The sequence below is a fragment of the Amia ocellicauda genome, chromosome 19 (assembly GCF_036373705.1).
Source record: "Amia ocellicauda isolate fAmiCal2 chromosome 19, fAmiCal2.hap1, whole genome shotgun sequence".
In the NCBI taxonomy this organism is placed as follows: Eukaryota; Metazoa; Chordata; class Actinopteri; order Amiiformes; family Amiidae; genus Amia; species Amia ocellicauda.
Window position 1 is genome coordinate 25,082,636 of NC_089868.1, and position 15,754 is coordinate 25,098,389.

The 15,754-nt window shown below is 40.6% G+C and overlaps 1 protein-coding gene across 1 annotated transcript; it reads left to right on the plus strand.

Annotated features, from left to right (window-relative positions):
- Positions 1-1,835: 1,835 nt before the first annotated feature.
- On the plus strand, positions 1,836-9,665 carry LOC136714719 (cytochrome P450 2J2). The gene is made up of 9 exons (XM_066692323.1): positions 1,836-2,447; positions 2,615-2,774; positions 3,572-3,721; positions 3,932-4,092; positions 4,308-4,484; positions 7,934-8,075; positions 8,159-8,346; positions 8,617-8,758; positions 8,847-9,665. Exons 1-9 carry the CDS (start codon positions 2,241-2,243, stop codon positions 9,020-9,022), a joined length of 1,503 nt encoding a protein of 500 aa, XP_066548420.1. The 5' UTR covers positions 1,836-2,240; the 3' UTR covers positions 9,023-9,665.
- Positions 9,666-15,754: the final 6,089 nt, after the last annotated feature.

Consider the following 15,754-nt stretch of genomic DNA (forward strand, 5'->3'; position numbering starts at 1 on the left):
AATACAGGAAAAATATTTTTAATAATTTTTGGAGCATGAAACCTTTTCTGCTGGGCTTAATTAGTGTAATGAACATGTAAATGAAAAATGACTAATTTAATGTGTTTGGAACCCCCCCTGCATGTTTATATTACACACACACTGTTGGGGTCAATTTGACCCAGCAGTGAGAATGGAGCCTACAAAGGGTAAAAATATCAAATTCAGAACAAATATGAGACACAATGTGATTGCCTAATCCCTCCCAACCCCAACCGCACACACACACATGCACACGCACACGCACAGAGAATTTGTTCTTGGACCCCAGCTACACCCCTTCCCGCACTTTCTGCGGGAAAAGTCAGAGAAGTATCAAATATTCTACATAAGACAGGAACCTTTTATTTCACATGGGAAAACTCTGCCCACACTCAGGGAGGATGGGCAACAAATATAAAAGGGTCCCTGCATGTAGTGCTACCAACATTATGCATCTTTACACTCTCAGAGGTTGAAAAGATGAGCAATATGAGCAGAATAATGACGGTCCAGGATGCTCTGGAACACATCCTTGATCAAGATAGTGAAGTAGAGGAGGAAGTGTCTGAAATTGAAGACAATCTTGAGATCAATTCTGATCATGATGATAAATTGTCTGATGATGAGGGTATTGTCCCACAGCCATCAACTCCAAGAGAGACATTCATATCAAAAAATGGCCAAATAGAATGGTCCTCATCCCCGAACATGCGTCGGGGAACAATATCAGCTGAAAACATAATAAAAGGCAGTGCCAGGGCCCACTAGGATGCCAGTGACTCCTGTCACAGATATCAAGTCTGCTTTTGAGCTGCTCATTCCTGATTCATTTCAAAAAATTGTTCTAGAAATGACTAATTTCGAAGGGAGGCATATTTTGGGGCAGGAGTGGAGAGAACTGGACGAAACCCATTTACATACTTATTTGGGGCTTCTCATCCTGGCTGGGGTTTATAAGTCCAAAGACTAATCGACAGCCAGACTGTGGGATGCAGAGACAGGCAGGGCCATATTCCGAGCCACCATGTCTTTGGAGACCTTTCATATTTTCTGAAGGGTCATGGGGTTTGATAATCGGGAGACAAGAGCTGGCAGAAAGGAGAGAGATAAGCTGGCAGCTATTAGGACAGTGTGAGACAAGTGGGTAGAGCGGCTGCCACTACTCTACAACCAGGTCCTAATGTCACCATGGATGAAAGGCTGATGGCATTCAGAGGTTGCTGCCCCTTTAGGCAATACATGCCTTCAAAGCCATGTCCAAGTCAAAACAAAATAAGAATAAATAAAACAAATGTGTTCAATGTCTAGTTTTTGCCAATGTACAGAAAAAACTGTTTGAAAATTATTTTTTTATGAAAAACGAGTGACTTATCATAAGTAAACCATGATCTGTAAGGGGTGAAAACTTGACTACACTAAATATTGATTAAATTGATATTAATTGAGCTAAAGATAATGTTTATGTAGAAAAATATTTTTGTATCTACTTTCGGATGGTTAAACATGCACCGGCATGACATTATTGCTGTTCCTTACAGTTGAACATAACGGGATGGTTAAATTAATTATAATTAAGTGACTTTTTCGGTAATCGCAGATTAAACAGCAAATACTTAATGCAAATAAAAAATGACGTGATATTTTGTAAAACGCTATCTTGGTTGTCTTGATTCCTCTTTGAGTAATGCGAGAGAGAACCGCAGTTAAACCCCGTGTGCTGCTCTGCTCTGTGAAGGACTTATTTCAAGTCTTATGCCTGAAATGAACTGGAAGTGGCGGAAGAGCGTTTCTGAAAGACTGCGGGCAGATCGGAGTCCACAATGTGCTGTGAAATACAGCAACTATCACAGCACACCATGCAACGACGACAGTGTGGAGATCTGTCAAGGCTGTCGGGTTGCCTGATACTAGTGTGAGAATGAGTATGATCAGGGATGTCATATTGAATATTAACTTGAAATGTATAGCATAACATAAGCACATGTGATTGATATAAGCTTGCGTAACTGTATCTGCGGTCGGAGGGATTGTTAGGTTGCGCTTTGGCAAGAGCAAATGAGCGAATACAGAAGGAAGTCGAGGGCTGGGCTTAAAGTCCACTTGCAACTGTATAGCGACAGTCTGATCACACACGCATTTCATATATCGCTGAATCTGGTGGCTGAAACATTTCTTGTTCTTTTAAGTGAAAACCGAGAAGCAATCCAGCTCACGTCTGCATGGACTCTCTTCAGGGTTTGTGTCACTGCCTCTGGCAATGGCTGGATGTCCGAAGCGCTCTGGTGTTTCTTTTTGTGTTTTTGGTGCTGGCAGATATTTTTAAAAACAGGGCACCGAGAAATTTCCCCCCAGGCCCGGTGTCTCTGCCCCTCTTGGGGAACCTGTGGGGGTTTGATTTGGAGAAACCTCACCTGTACGTGACTCAGGTAAGCTCTGCTCGCAGGTGAGGCAGGGCAAGAAATGATACATGGGATATATATATTGTTATGTGACCTGTATCATTTAAATATAGAAGTGTGGGGTATTTATTTTTAATTGAATTGGGCTGTTTGTGGATCTAAATAATGCAGTACCTAACGATGGTTTCTGTCAGCTTGCAGAAAAATATGGCGACGTGTTTAGCATTCGGCTGGGAAGTCGTGTTGTTTTTGTGAATGGATATAAACTGGTCAAGGAAGCCCTGGTGAACCAGGGAGACAGTTTCACTGACCGGCCGAAGCTCCCAGCAGCTGACGTGCTCGTCAAAAACCGAGGTATCTTTTCAATGTTCATTTCATTAGACACTGTACATTGTAATGAATCTGTGTAACACATACTTCATCTGATTGACTTTTTGTCAAATCACACATAATTAGCAAAACTATGGCAAGACAAGTTACTATTTACAGATATCTCAAATTTAATTTCAAGTTTTAATTCATTTCAGGATAAATATAAATATTAGAGAGATCTCAATTAATTTAACATCTTTAAATGTTTTTTAAGATATCTTCAAATGCACTTTAAATAAGATACACGCAATTCAGGTAAATTAATAATCAGGAACTGATAATCTCAGCCAACATACAGAAAGTAATTTGAAGATGTCTAAATTAAGAAGTCATTTACAGAAATCTGAAAAGGAATAGATATCTTGAAATAGACATCTTCAAATGTATCTCAGATCTGTAAATTATTTAAAGATTCATTTAAATGTTGAAGATAACATATCTAAATGATAACATCGCTTGCCATACAAAGCTGGGTCTAGTCCTATTCAAATTAAAGTTTCCTGTAAACAGAAAAATAATGTTAGTATTAACAAGCAGGTCAATGTGTGATCTCTGAGACTCGTAACAGACAATGTGTTTGTCAGCATTGGTTGAATTATGTATTTAGTTTATTACTTAAATGATGTTTCTGCATTGACACAAGCAAAATGTGAGAATAGGGAATGATAAAACTCACCAAAAAAAGTTCACCAACCCAGGCAGTGTAGAAACTGCTTAAGTATGGAGATTTTGTTGTGTCCTTGCATATCAAATGGACATTGTGAACACGCAACACGCAGGTCTGGTGATGTCCAACGGCTACTCGTGGAAACAGCAGAGGAGATTTACTCTTACGACTCTCAGGAATTTCGGAGTGGGCAGGAAGAGCCTGGAGGACAGGATAGTGGAGGAGAGCAGGTTCCTGAATGAAGCCATAGAGGATGAGCAAGGTAGACACCCAATCACACCTGTCTTTCTGTATTTTTTTTAGTTTTTTTTTTTTAAGATGATCATCTAATCAATATGAGCAACTTGCAGTTGGGGAATCAATTAACATTGCTTTTGACCCTTTCCTGTTTTTTTATATTACACTTATTTCCCGATTTGTTTATTTAGTTTTAAGAATGTGCTTTAACAGTATTTACTCGTTTCTGTCTTAGGAAAGCCATTTGACCCTCAATATGTTTTCTCTAATGCCATCTCCAACATCATCTGTTCTGTGGTGTTTGGTGACCGCTTTGAGTACACCGACACTCACTTTCTGGAGCTGCTGCATTTGATTGATGAGACTCTGAAGCTACAGGGGAGCACATGGTTTCAGGTAAAAGGCCCCATTAAATTAGTTTCCATTCAGAAAGCTTTGTTGTTGGAACTGAAAGGTCCTGTTGAATTAAAAATGCAGCTTCTCTCTGCATGACATGACACGACATGGGTCACTACAGTGAAGACAATGGTGTCTTTAACCGAACAGAAAATCAGCGATGCACAAGAATGAAAGGGTGGAGAAACTGAGCCTCCTGTTGTTCTCCTCTACAGATATACAACGCATTCCCCCAAATAATGAAGAGGATTCCCGGGCCGCACAACAAAGTCTTTTCAAACTGGGAAACTGTGATCGCCTTTGTGAAATCCAAGATAGATGCTCACAAAGTGGACTGGGACCCCTCCTGTCCAAGGGACTACATTGACTGCTACCTGGATGAAATTGAGAAGGTAATCGGCAGCCTGCCTTATACAAGACACTCTTATACAATGAATTGCTTAAAACCCAAAATCCAAGCCCTCAAATAACACTTTAGTTTACTACCTGTGCTGTGTTGACAAAACCCCCTTTAGTCACCAGTAAATGATCTGAAAGGCAGGAAGTTGATCCACTAGAATGAAAGATTTAGTTTCTGAAAGGTAAGATATTCAAAGGTATACTAAAACACTGCATAGTCTTTTCAAGATCTCTTTAAATAATTTACAGATATCTCTATGAATTTTAGATTTAACAAAATGTACAGATATCTGAAATTAATTTTAAGATCCATTTAATAAATGTAAAGATATATTTTTCATTTCAAGGTATCTCCAATTAATGAATGTCTGAAATACATTTGAAGATATCTCGAAATACCTTCCTGTCTATTTCGAGATATATACAAATCCTTTTAAAACATCTGTAAATGACTTCCTGTTCATTAGAGAGATCTGCAAATGATTTCAAGATATCTGTACATTACTTCCTGTATGTTGGCTGAGATGTTCCTGTTTACTGATTCAGTTACACAGGCTGCGTCCCAAATCGCACACTTGCTACACCCTGCGACAAGTGTACACTTTGCGTGACGTTGTGCTGACGTCACAGTGTGCACTAGAGTGAGGAGGGTGTAGGGCAGGGGTAGTCAATTATAGAATGTAGTTTGGGTCAATATGAAATAAATAAATAAATATGGCTATGAAATAAATACATAAATGAGTCAATATATAAATAAATAAATAGTATTTTTGTAATTGTTTTTCATAATGGCACATTTCAGTATTACATAATGGCACATTTCCATTTGGGATATTCAAATGAATTGGCGTGGTTTCTCACAGATTCAGCCCAAAGCAGCAGCACATCGAGTCTGTATCGCTGCTGTGCGGACAACACGGAGGCTGTTTTAATGCATCAAACTGATCAACAGAGTTTATCGGCGGATACTATTTTGGCCCGTATTGAAGGCTTTTTTGAAATACTCGGGCGGATAAGTGCTCTGGTGGCAAAAACACTTATAATACAGTTAGACGCCTAAGACGCGAGGGCCTGTAAACACAATTAAACATGACTGACATTAAACTCATGCAATCTGGTGTAGCAATATGATATACAGAGAGATGGGAGAAACGGAGCAGGAGTGGCATATTTTCCACCAGAAAATCGATATGGCAGGAGACAGATGGATAGCAGAGTTTTTCAGCAGTTAAAGTAGCTAAAACGTTAATGTCAAAGTCTTTACACATAAACTTGATTCACAATACATAGTATATACTACTCCCTTGATAACATCCATCTAATTACGTTTTCTTCAGTTATTATCTTCATAATGTATGTTTCGGTAGCTTCACAACACCGATTAGCGTGGGGCGGGGGATGCGATTTGATTTGATTTGGGCTGATTCTCTTGGCTCCGGAGTGGCGGTGTGGAGGCACTGCGCAGGCGCGGGGCGGGATCCCTGTGTGACGTGAGCAGCAGCTGCTGGCAACGCAACGCGACCTGCGCTTTGGGAGTCAATGACGGCGAACCCGCATTGAAATAAAAGTATAAGGATTAAGTTGCTTTTTAACTATAATTTGCGGTTCTCTGTACATATCTACTTATTTATTAATTTATTTATATTTCATTATATATGTCATATATAAATATAGGCGAGAATAGACGTCGGGTGAAATGCGATGTACAGACCCAAATTGAATAGCTCAAATGGTTAGATGCATCAGATTTAAGTCATTGCAATTGCTGCTGGGCATCTAGTGGTGCCCGGGCAAAACGGTAAAAACTGACTTTTTGACTGTAAAATAAGGAAATGATTGTAATATGAAATAGAACTCAAAATCAAATACATTTCTGCACAGTACTGGGGAGAAGAATAAACAAAAAACAAAGGCAACTGCTGACACTTCTTCATTACCTAATGCATATTATGGACTTGTAGAGAAGTTGTTTGGTTACTTTCTTCCTGTTATTCTGATTTGGTCTGATTTAAGGTTAAGACTTTTTAAACAAGAAGATTCATCACCCAGAGTTTAACGGAGAGAATGATCCTACTGATTTAATTTTACAATTTAAAAAATTGGTAAATACTACCAACTTCTGTACACAGGTGCAAGCAAGACACGCCAATACTTGTGGCAACTGTGGTAATACAGTCGTGACTTCTAACAATGAGTTCACCTCTATAATACATACAAGGTTAACAGATGTACCAACTAAAGTATTCAATGCTGAATTAATAGAAGAAGCCCCACAAACGTGTGTGTGATGGGGTGGCTGGGAATTGAGGCTCAAAGGCAGAACCATAGGTAACAAAAACAACACTTTTAATCGAAGGAACACTGTCATGAAGACCAAAACAAAAGTGAACAAAACAAACTACACACAGGATGGAAACAGTCTTAATTTTGTGTTATAACAAAACAACCACACCTTGCTTGCAATCCAAACTCTCTAACCCCTGATGCTTTGCACACACAAGTATGATCGTCACCTAAAATATATGTTAAAATATGTGATGGAAAACAGACAATACAATTTGAATTCCATTATCTAACATGTAGGGCAATCAGTCTCCCGAGGTCATTATTAGTCAGTATTAATGAATGACATAAATCATTACATTGTAATGACTGGCTATTTGTAAATCTCAAAATTTAGTAACAAGCACAGAAAGCCTGTCTACATATAACATTATATGGATTGTCTTAATTGAACAGCAGCAAAACAATAATGTTACATTAGTGCAGGCACATTATACATTTCAAAATATTCATTTGTATACTGAAAAAATAAAGTCGGCCTGCACAAATCTAAATTTAAACACCAGATGCCTACCCCCTTGCGAGACCCCTGGTTAGTAGAGTAAACCACGTTAAGCTATTTCCACATTCACCGCATTTAACATTACGCACAATTCACCTTGGTTACAATAGGGATTAACACGTGGTTACGTTTTAAGTAGTTAACCATCTTAAGCGATATTCACATATGCAGTGCATAACGTCATACTTGTATTGTTAATGTTTCTTAAATGTCTTCATACTTTATTGATGGCATATAGGAAGTTTCCAAATGTAAACATACACAGTTAGCAAATGATCTGTCATGTGTAAAGCACATTAAAAAACACTGCATTCTCTTCTTTAAGCTGAAGAAACATGTTTATAATCTGGTCACATTGTGTTCAAAGGCAACAAGCAGGATGAGAGATTGGAGAGCTGTTCAGACAGAACAGTCCTCAGCTGCACAATTGAGATTTGTGTGCCTGATTTTGTCACAGAGGTGCAATCCACGCTCTCCCTGCAGGGGTCTCCCTCACCCTGCCTGTCACACAGTATAAACAGGATTATATCACAAGTTCTGTAATACACTGCGATACATGTTCAACAATTAATTAATGTTGCTTGTTTTTTCTTTCAGAACAAAGATGATCCAGCGGCAAGATTTCAGGAGGACAACATGTGTTTCTGCGTTTTTGATCTCTTTGTGGCCGGAACCGAAACCACAGCAACCACTCTGCGCTGGGGACTCCTATACATGATCAAATACCCAGAGATACAGAGTAAGGCAGAGAGGGTGGTCTATATTCTCTTATACAATTCCCCTTGAAGGTTTGTCCTAGCTTGTGTCTGTTTGCTCTCCCAGAGAGGGTGCAGGCAGAGATAGACCGAGTGGTGGGACAGGGGCGCCCTCCCTCCATGGCCGACAGAGCTAAGATGCCCTACACTGATGCTGTGATCCATGAAGTCCAGCGGATGGGCAATATCGTTCCTTTGAACGTTCCCAGGGCCGCCATGAAAGATGTCACTGTAGGAGGTTACTTTATTCCAAAGGTATGGCAAACAAAATGTGAAATTTAAAGCCATTTTGTCTTCTGTTAGTTGCAGACTGTTAAGAACACCAATATGAGTGGAACCAGCGTGAAGGATTTCTTCCTTGACCCTAGATGTGACCATTGAGGACACCTGACCTTGATTTATGGGTTTCAAACTCATCTCAGTATCTCAACAAGATACTTTTAGAAACCTACTGAAGTTCTGCAGTTGTTTGGAGTTCATAATAGGTCATCATTTTAAATGTTCAATTTCAATCTTCTTGTTTAGGGTACACAGATCTTTGGAAATTTAACCTCTGTGATGTTTGACAAGAATGAGTGGGAGAACCCCCACACGTTTAGTCCTGAACACTTCTTGGATTCTAACGGGAACTTTGTAAGAAGAGACGCATTCATGCCTTTCTCAGCAGGTAATCTTTGGCATTGTACACAAAATGTATCATCGCTTTCATGCCCTGTAATGAAACTATGAAACCATGTTCTCCTCTGTCTTTTCAGGAAAGAGGGCATGTCCAGGAGAGAAGTTGGCTCTGATGGAGCTGTTCCTGTTTTTCACTTCCTTTCTACAGAGGTTCAACTTCACTGGCCCTCCTGGAGAGGAGCCCAGCCTGGAGTTCAAGATGGGAACTACACTTTCTCCTAAAAACTTAAAGATCTGTGCAGTCCCTCGTTAGGACATTCAATCTATGTAATTTAAAGCAGATTTCAAATAAACAACAAGATTATGTGGTTATAGAGATTTTATTTTTTAGTAATATAATAACTTTATTAGGTTTATTAGGTTGAGTATCACTGCCATTAGATACCTGCGAGAGGATGGGTTTAGCAACTAGCAGAGAAGGTGTGATCTTCTCGCTGTTCTATTCTTAAACCCATCCTGGACTGTAGTCCTGTAAGTAAAGGACCGCTAGATACACAATTACAGGATATTGCAGTACTACTGGTTATTGAAATAACAATTACCCGTGCATTTTTTGTATATGTGTGTATAAGCATAATTGCCTGATTCTTTTGTGTACCCTTTAAAACGTATACAGGAAGCATTTATATTTTACCCACTCGTGTGTATTTCCAGCACAGACCTTTGTACGTGTGTGTACTTGTCACTTAATGTAGACAATGTAAACTTGTTGATTCAATGTAGATTTTTTTTTTCATTTCTCTAATGAGCTAGTAACACATGTTCTTACATTGGGTTATACATTTAGACTGTACTTCTGACCTACACTAAATAATGTACTCTTTTTAAATTATAACTAAGTGCCTTTTCACCAATTCCAGATTAAAAATAAAATACTGAATGCATATTAAAAATGACGTGATATTTTGTGAAGCAATAATTGAGGGTGATCAGTGTATAAAATATTGCCACGGGTTGCATCACATCTGGATTTATGTGTGAAATTCATGAAGTACTCGCTGTTATCACCAGTTTAACTCATGATACGTCTTTGTACGATGGAGGGGACAGCAACGATAATTTACTCAACAATGTGGAAATTCTACTCTACAAAGTATTTCTAATTCAGGGTGGGGAGTTCATCCACATTTCAGCTCATATACCTTATCATCACATGATTTGCGATGGTAAAATCAAAAGGGAAGTCATAAAATCTAGATCTTCACACAATACATCCATCCACAAGCAGTAATTGCTTCATTCAGCACAGCATTCGGTGGATGCAGGGTGCAGGTAGGGCACCTCTTGACTCTTCATGAACTCTGACACACACAGGCCTCCAGGGCAATCTAGCAAATCACCACAAAGAGCATGTCCTTGGGATGTGGGAGGAAACCAGATAAACTTAGGGCAGGTATACTGAAGCATTTATGTAACAGAGTCAAAGATAATCTCTTTGAGGAGTCCACAGGTTAAAACACCCGCTCGCTCCTCCCCTGGTCTTGTAACTGCAACAGCAGCCCAAACACACATCTAGCTTTCCCTGCGTGAGTGTGTGTAGACTTTGTCACGAATATATTTGAAAGCGAGATTTAAAAATCGTTCTAAGTGTCTCAGCTTCACATCTTGACTTTTTTCTTCTAAAACCTAAGACCCAGTAAGCTACGACTGAAAAGCAACAGAGTTCCCAGCAGCTTTGAACAATTATTTATGGGATTGGCTGGATGTTCGAGCAATGTTGCCATTTGTCCTTGTTTTCTTGACAATTGCTGACTTATTCAGGAGAAGAACTTCTAAAAACTTTCCTCCTTGTGTTTGGGGGCTGCCCTTTTTTTAAATATCTTTCTTTTCACCTCCAAACAACCTCATATGAATATTAATAAAGTAAGTGTTTCCTATTTCCTGTTTCCTAAGACAATTTCCTATGTGAAACTGTTGCTCTTTCCATTATTATTACTACTAGTAGTACTATAAAATTAATATTGTAATCTCTTGGTTTTGATTAGCTTTTTATGGTGTCATATTGTAACAACCTATAGCGGCATAACACAGCTAAAGAAAAAATATTACAGGCTCTGATAGTGCTGGGCGATATGACTTAAAAATAATATCTCGATATTTGTATAAGTTTGGACGGTACACGATATATATCTCAAAATTTCTCGTTTATATCCAATCAAGCTACAAAATAAGAACAAAGACATTCAAACTACAAGTATTTCGTTAATTATGAAATATGCAAAACTAACAAATACCACATGCAGGCTGTCATGGTAAATATATACAGAATGTAAAACATAGCGCAAGTGTTGTGTGGTGACTATTACGTGTGTTATGTTGTGTGTGTATATATATATATATATATATATATATATATATATATATACACTCACCTAAAGGATTATTAGGAACACCATACTAATACTGTGTTTGACCCCCTTTCGCCTTCAGAACTGCCTTAATTCTACGTGGCATTGATTCAACAAGGTGCTGAAAGCATTCTTTAGAAATGTTGGCCCATATTGATAGGATAGCATCTTGCAGTTGATGGAGATTTGTGGGATGCACATCCAGGGCACGAAGCTCCCGTTCCACCACATCCCAAAGATGCTCTATTGGGTTGAGATCTGGTGACTGTGGGGGCCAGTTTAGTACAGTGAACTCATTGTCATGTTCAAGAAACCAATTTGAAATGATTCGACCTTTGTGACATGGTGCATTATCCTGCTGGAAGTAGCCATCAGAGGATGGGTACATGGTGGTCATAAAGGGATGGACATGGTCAGAAACAATGCTCAGGTAGGCCGTGGCATTTAAACGATGCCCAGTTGGCACTAAGGGGCCTAAAGTGTGCCAAGAAAACATCCCCCACACCATTACACCCAGACCAGGCTACATTTTTCCAGTCTTCAACTGTCCAATTTTGGTGAGCTTGTGCAAATTGTAGCCTCTTTTTCCTATTTGTAGTGGAGATGAGTGGTACCCGGTGAGGTCTTCTGCTGTTGTAGCCCATCCGCCTCAAGGTTGTACGTGTTGTGGCTTCACAAATGCTTTGCTGCATACCTCGGTTGTAACGAGTGGTTATTTCAATCAAAGTTGCTCTTCTATCAGCTTGAATCAGTCGGCCCATTCTCCTCTGACCTCTAGCATCAACAAGGCATTTTCGCCCACAGGACTGCCGCATACTGGATGTTTTTCCCTTTTCACACCATTCTTTGTAAACCCTAGAAATGGTTGTGCGTTAAAATCCCAGTAACTGAGCAGATTGTGAAATACTCAGACCGGCCCGTCTGGCACCAACAACCATGCCACGCTCAAAATTGCTTAAATCACCTTTCTTTCCCATTCAGACATTCAGTTTGGAGTTCAGGAGATTGTCTTGACCAGGACCACACCCCTAAATGCATTGAAGCAACTGCCATGTGATTGGTTGGTTAGATAATTGCATTAATGAGAAATTGAACAGGTGTTCCTAATAATCCTTTAGGTGAGTGTATATAAGAATAAAGCATTCAAGTAGTAGTGCAACACGGAAAAAAACACGCCTACAGATTGCCTTAAATGCATTTTCAATAACGCTACGAAGTCAGGAGAATTCAGATTCCCAAATGGTATTTTTGCATCCGTCATTCATAACGTAGCAACAGCCAATGCAAGATGCGAACACAAACAAACAAACAAACACAAACACACACAGGGTCGTTGCTGTCAAAGGAAGCTTTATTGGCATGACTAGTGCTTGTCTTTGTACGGACGCATTGTTCATTAATGTTATATATAGCACTTCTTACCCGAAATTGCAAAAATACATAATGACATGGGAACCCTAAGCACCTACTGTCAACGTCAAAAACAAACCCCCACAAACCCCGATGCTCAATAAAACGAACACAAACAAATACATTATTCAATCCCGTTTTACAATCCACCAGCAACCATGTGATCATCACAAACCTCAAAGCCCCCATTTCTGATCCCAGTACATTGTATCAAATGAAAACACGAAGCTACTGTTACATTTATGTAACAATGAGAATAGTAGATATATCTACATAAAGTGTGAGTACATTTCATAATAACTAATATGCTTCAAAGTACCACTGTCCAATGCCATATAGCCAATATTGACCTTACCTTGGTATGTCCATGGTACCGCGGGGCTACACACGATACAGTCGGACTTCGTGAATTAAGGAGCCTTCCTAATGACTTTTGTATTTAGTTATGTAGCCCCATTGCAGTTATCTAGCAGGTCAATGTCACACTTCACTCTCTGTAAAGGAGATTTTTGTATATTAAAAAAAAAAGTTAAAATCCGTTTCTTTAAATATTTTACTTGTGAAAAGTGAAAATGTCTTTGCTAGATAAACTTGATCTAGGGCTGCAAGTAATTTTTTAATTAAACCATTTATTTTTAATTTCTACAACAGACCTTTGCTTTGTAGATGCCACCTGTTCCCATGCAAGGTTTTCCTTTTTGTTGTTTACAGCAACACTGAGTGAACCAAAAAGATCTTCTGACTCGACCTCAGCTGGTATAAGCATTTAAATTTCATAGTCTGAAAAAATTACATTTCTTGGCCCTCTTTGTCATTATGCAACATTCTTCACAACAGAGTAGCACATTTGCACTTTGCCTCTTAAAGCGATATTTTCTTAATATATATGGTTAATTGAGGGCGGTTCTGTATACACAAGCATGCATGCGCAGAGATTACGAACAATTGGTATTTATCAATGTTGCACCTGTACTGTAGTAAGAGCAGTGACTGTTTGTTAGTTAATTTACATAGCACACTCGACACACCCTTTCTGTAAATCAGAAGCGTTACATTGTAGGCTGTGATTATTTAACATTTATTTAGCATTACTATGCGCTATTGTTCAGTGTAACTGCGTGTGTCCGGCTCGGTCTTTGTCTGTATTCAGATACAAAGCGGCCATTAATTAGCATTAGCTATTAGCAGTCCTGCGTGGTAGGGAGGGCCATCCTGACCAGCCTTGTGTCATTCAATGCAAGACAGGTATGCACTGTCCTAATTAGTTACAGGTGACGTATTTAACAGCCCCCTGGACCCCTGCTCCAGCAGTCAGTGCCAGCAGCCTTCAGTGCCCCATCTCCAAAGGGCAAGGACTCTAGCTGCGGGACTCCAGTGAGGAGAAGACTTTGAGGAGACGCCACACAGCAACAGCAACAGCGATCTCTCCAGATTCCCATCCTGCTCTCTCCATCTTCTCGCCGTGCACCTGTACCCCATTGCTTCCCTAATCCATCTAACCTCATTTCTCTGCCTCTCCCCTCCTCCTCCCTCCCCTCTACTCCACTCTCTGGGGGCCTGTGGAACTGCCACTCCAACAAGGCTGACTTAATCTCCGCCTTCACCTCCCATCACTCCCTGGACTTCCTCACTCTCACCGAGACATGGATTTCCCCGGACACCTCAACCACCCCTGCTGCCCTTTCCTGTTTGTCCTGTCCAACTCCCCTCATCTCTCTGGGTGTAGAGGAGGAACAGGGCTCCTGCTCTCCCCTTCTCTGTCCCCCCCCCTCTCTCTTCTATCACGACCCTGCCCGTTTCTCCCCTCCTCAGCCTTGGTTCTCTGCTGTTATCCACTCAACCCGAACTAGTCAACGTGCCGCCGAACAGAAGTGGAAAAGGACCAAACTCCCAGCTGCCCTTGAACTCTACCGCTCTCTACGGTCTACATTCTCCTCCTCACTCACCTCAGCCAAGAAATCTTACTTCCAATCACTCTTTGAATCCACGGTCAACAAACCCTACAAACTCTACTCCACCTTCTCCTCCCTCCTTGCCCCCCTCCCCCTAATCTCTCACTGCTGATGATTTTGCCTCCTCCAAGCAACCACTCCTGATCTTCTCCCCTTCATCTCCTCCCACCTCAACTCCTCACTCCTCTCTGGCTGTTTCCCCTCTGCATTTAAACAAGCTGCTGTCATCCCACTCTAAACCTACCATTGACGCCACCTCTCCTCAGAACTACCGCCCTGTCTCCCTACTCCCCTTCCTCTCAAAGACTCTCGAGCAGGCGGTCCACCGTCAGCTCTCTGACTTTCTGTCCCAACACTCACTCTTGGATCCTCTGCAATCCAGTTTTCGCACAGCTCACTCCACTGAGATGGCTCTCCTGGCAGTCACTGACTCCCTCAGCTGTGCTCGGGCGGCCTCCCTCTCCTCAGTCCTCATCCTCCTTGACCTCTCCGCAGCATTTGACACTGTCGATCACTCCATCCTCCTTTCCTGCCTTGCTGACCTTGAAATCTCTGGGACTGCTCTCACCTGGTTCTCCTCCTACCTCAGGAACCGGACCTACCAAGTGACATGGCGAGGCTCCTCATCCACCCCCCAACCTCTCCTCACAAGCGTACCCCAAGGCTCCATCCTGGGCCCGCTCCTGTTCTCTCTCTACACTCGCTCCCTGGGCCCCCTCATCACATCCCATGGTTTCTCCTTCCACTTCTATGCTGGTGATGCCCAGATCTTCCTGTCTTTTCCCTCTTCTGACCCTCTCATCCCCTCTCGCATCTCTTCTCGTTTCCATAAGAAGTACAAATTGTCTTGAACTACAAACTTTTTTTTCTTCAGAAACTACCATATAACTTCCAGTATGTGAAGATGGCATCTAATTGGTTGAGTCACCCCAAAGCCCTGTTGAATGCATTAAAGGTGCATAATTTTAAACCCACCTCCCTTTAAACCCACCATGCAACGTCAACTAAATCTGACTTGAATTTACGACGGTACAAGTGTAATATTGTAATATTTCTTTATGCCCGGGACCAAGATTAAAGTAAAAGTGGACAATGTCTTGCACACCTGCCATTCCTGTTTAGCTTGCAACTAGCATTTTGTCTGGTACATGTTTCTAATTAGAACATTTTGTGGCAACATTTTGTTTTGATATGCAGGAGCAATAGGATTTCTTAAAGTTTCAGATGTTTTCCTTCACATCTGATTCTGTCGTATTATGGGGTTACCCATAAAAT